Here is a 1,888-nt window from a genome sequence, read left to right on the forward strand (position 1 = left end):
ATCGTATTTCTTTTTTATAAGTACTTTATTTTTTAAGTATTTTCCTGAAATATTTGTAAGCATTTTAGTTTTATTCGAACAAAAAAGTATATAAAATTTAGAAATAAAATACTTTCAAAAATATGTTAAGTGCGTTAAATTAGTTTTCAAAACTATTTCATTTTTAATATCGTATTTCTTTTTTATAAGTACTTTATTTTCTAAGTATTTTCCTGAAATATTTGTAAGCATTTTAGTTTTATTCGAACAAAAAAAAGAAAAAAAAAATTGAAAACTAATTAAAAAAAAAAGATACCCGGATGTTTGACCCACTTCCGTCGTCACGTGACCAAAACAATCCGCCCCGCCGGCCCCGTCCCCGGGGTCGTTAGCCTCTCGGTCCCGCGCTCTCCGCTCACTTCCGGTCATGGCTCCGCTCAGGTTCTGCGCCAACGTGTCGTGGCTCTTCACGGAGCTCCCGGACTTCGGCCAGCGGCTGCACGCGGCCGCCGCCGCCGGCTTCCGGGCCGTGGAGGCCGCCTGGCTGTACGACTCCGACCCGCTGGAGCTCCAGAGGGCCCGGCGGGCCGCGGGGGTGGAGGTGGTCCTCATCAACACCCCTCCAGGTGGGTAAGCGTGGGGGGGGGGGGGGGGGGGGGGGAGTCCGGGGGTGGAGGATCCGGGTCACGGCAGCTGTGCTGGGTCTTTCAGGGGACCTGGACCGGGGAGACCTGGGCCTGGGGGCGGTTCCTGGGAGGGAGGCGGACTTCAGACGGGGCCTGGACCTGGCCGTGCAGTACGCACGAGCTCTGGACTGCAGCAGGTGAGAGCCAGAACCCGGGCCGGCGGGGGTCCAACGTGAGGCCCGCGGACCCTCCAGAGGGAGGTTCTCATGACGGGCCGCCGTTCTCCTCTCAGGATCCACCTGATGGCGGGCCGGGTCCCCGCTGGTTCTGACAGAACCCTGGTCTACAGAGACATGGAGGCGGTGTTCTTGCAGAACCTCAGCTACGCCGCGGACGTTCTGTCGAAGGTAGACCCTCCGCGCCGGCCCGACCGGAACGTTCCGCCGCGGGGCGCCAGCTCAACCTTGACGTTCCGCCGCAGGAGGGCATGACGGGCCTGATCGAGCCCATCAACACGCGCATCACGGAACCGCGCTACTTCCTGGACTCCCCTCATCAAGGTGAGGCGCTCCGCCGTCGGCGTTGGCCGGCCTGTAGTTTGAATCCCAGTTGGGTTCTGTGTTGGGTGCAGCGTCGGAGATCCTGGAGAAGCTCGGGAAGGAGAACATCCGGCTGCAGATGGTGAGTTCCCCCCCCCGCCCCCCCCCCCCCCCCCCCCCCGGAGAACCCGGCCGGACCTGGAACCGGACTGAACCGGGTCCTGTCTGTTCCAGGACGTCTTTCACTGGCAGATCATGGACGGGAACCTGACGGAGAACATCCGCAAGTACCTCCCGTTGATTGGTGAGTGTCCCGCCGACGTCCCCCCCCCCCCCCCCCCCGAGCTTCTGGAACCTCTGGAGAACCCGGTCTGCCCGGTTCCTCCCGCAGGTCACGTCCAGATCGCTCAGGTTCCCGGCCGGAACGAGCCCGACAGCGACGGAGAACTGGACTTCCGCTACCTGCTGGGAACGCTGGAGCGCCTCGGGTACCGGGGCTACGTGGGCTGCGAGTACAAACCCCGAGGTCAGGGTCCCCCCCGCACCGCGTTGCCCCGCGTCGTCGTTTCTCGATCGCCGATTTTTCTTTTTGGCCGCAGGTTCCACCGTGGAGGGTCTGGCCTGGATCCAGCAGTACCTGAGCTGAGGAGTCCTGAGAACAATCCCGCAAACCTTCGAATAAACACCTGCTCCTGTCGGAACGCCGACACATGTGGTTCTTCAGTCTTTATTGAGTTTTTTATT

The 1,888-nt window shown here is 59.0% G+C and overlaps 1 protein-coding gene across 1 annotated transcript; it reads left to right on the forward strand.

Moving 5' to 3' along the window:
* The first annotated feature begins 329 nt into the window (after window positions 1-329).
* On the forward strand, window positions 330-1,859 carry hyi (hydroxypyruvate isomerase). The gene is made up of 8 exons (XM_030087647.1): window positions 330-605; window positions 691-802; window positions 898-1,012; window positions 1,087-1,165; window positions 1,237-1,286; window positions 1,379-1,448; window positions 1,536-1,670; window positions 1,744-1,859. The coding sequence occupies exons 1-8, from the start codon at window positions 407-409 to the stop codon at window positions 1,788-1,790; spliced, it is 807 nt and encodes a 268-aa protein (XP_029943507.1). The 5' UTR covers window positions 330-406; the 3' UTR covers window positions 1,791-1,859.
* Window positions 1,860-1,888: the final 29 nt, after the last annotated feature.

Source organism: Salarias fasciatus, unplaced genomic scaffold (assembly GCF_902148845.1).
Source record: "Salarias fasciatus unplaced genomic scaffold, fSalaFa1.1, whole genome shotgun sequence".
Lineage (NCBI taxonomy): Eukaryota > Metazoa > Chordata > Actinopteri > Blenniiformes > Blenniidae > Salarias > Salarias fasciatus.

Coding starts and splice junctions, on each gene's coding strand:
- hyi (XM_030087647.1), top strand. CDS start 407: ATGGCTCCGCTCAGGTTCTGCGCCAACGTGTCGTGGCTCTTCACGGAG. Junction 606..690: donor CCTCATCAACACCCCTCCAG/GTGGGTAAGCGT, acceptor TGGGTCTTTCAG/GGGACCTGGACCGGGGAGAC. Junction 1,013..1,086: donor CCGCGGACGTTCTGTCGAAG/GTAGACCCTCCG, acceptor GTTCCGCCGCAG/GAGGGCATGACGGGCCTGAT.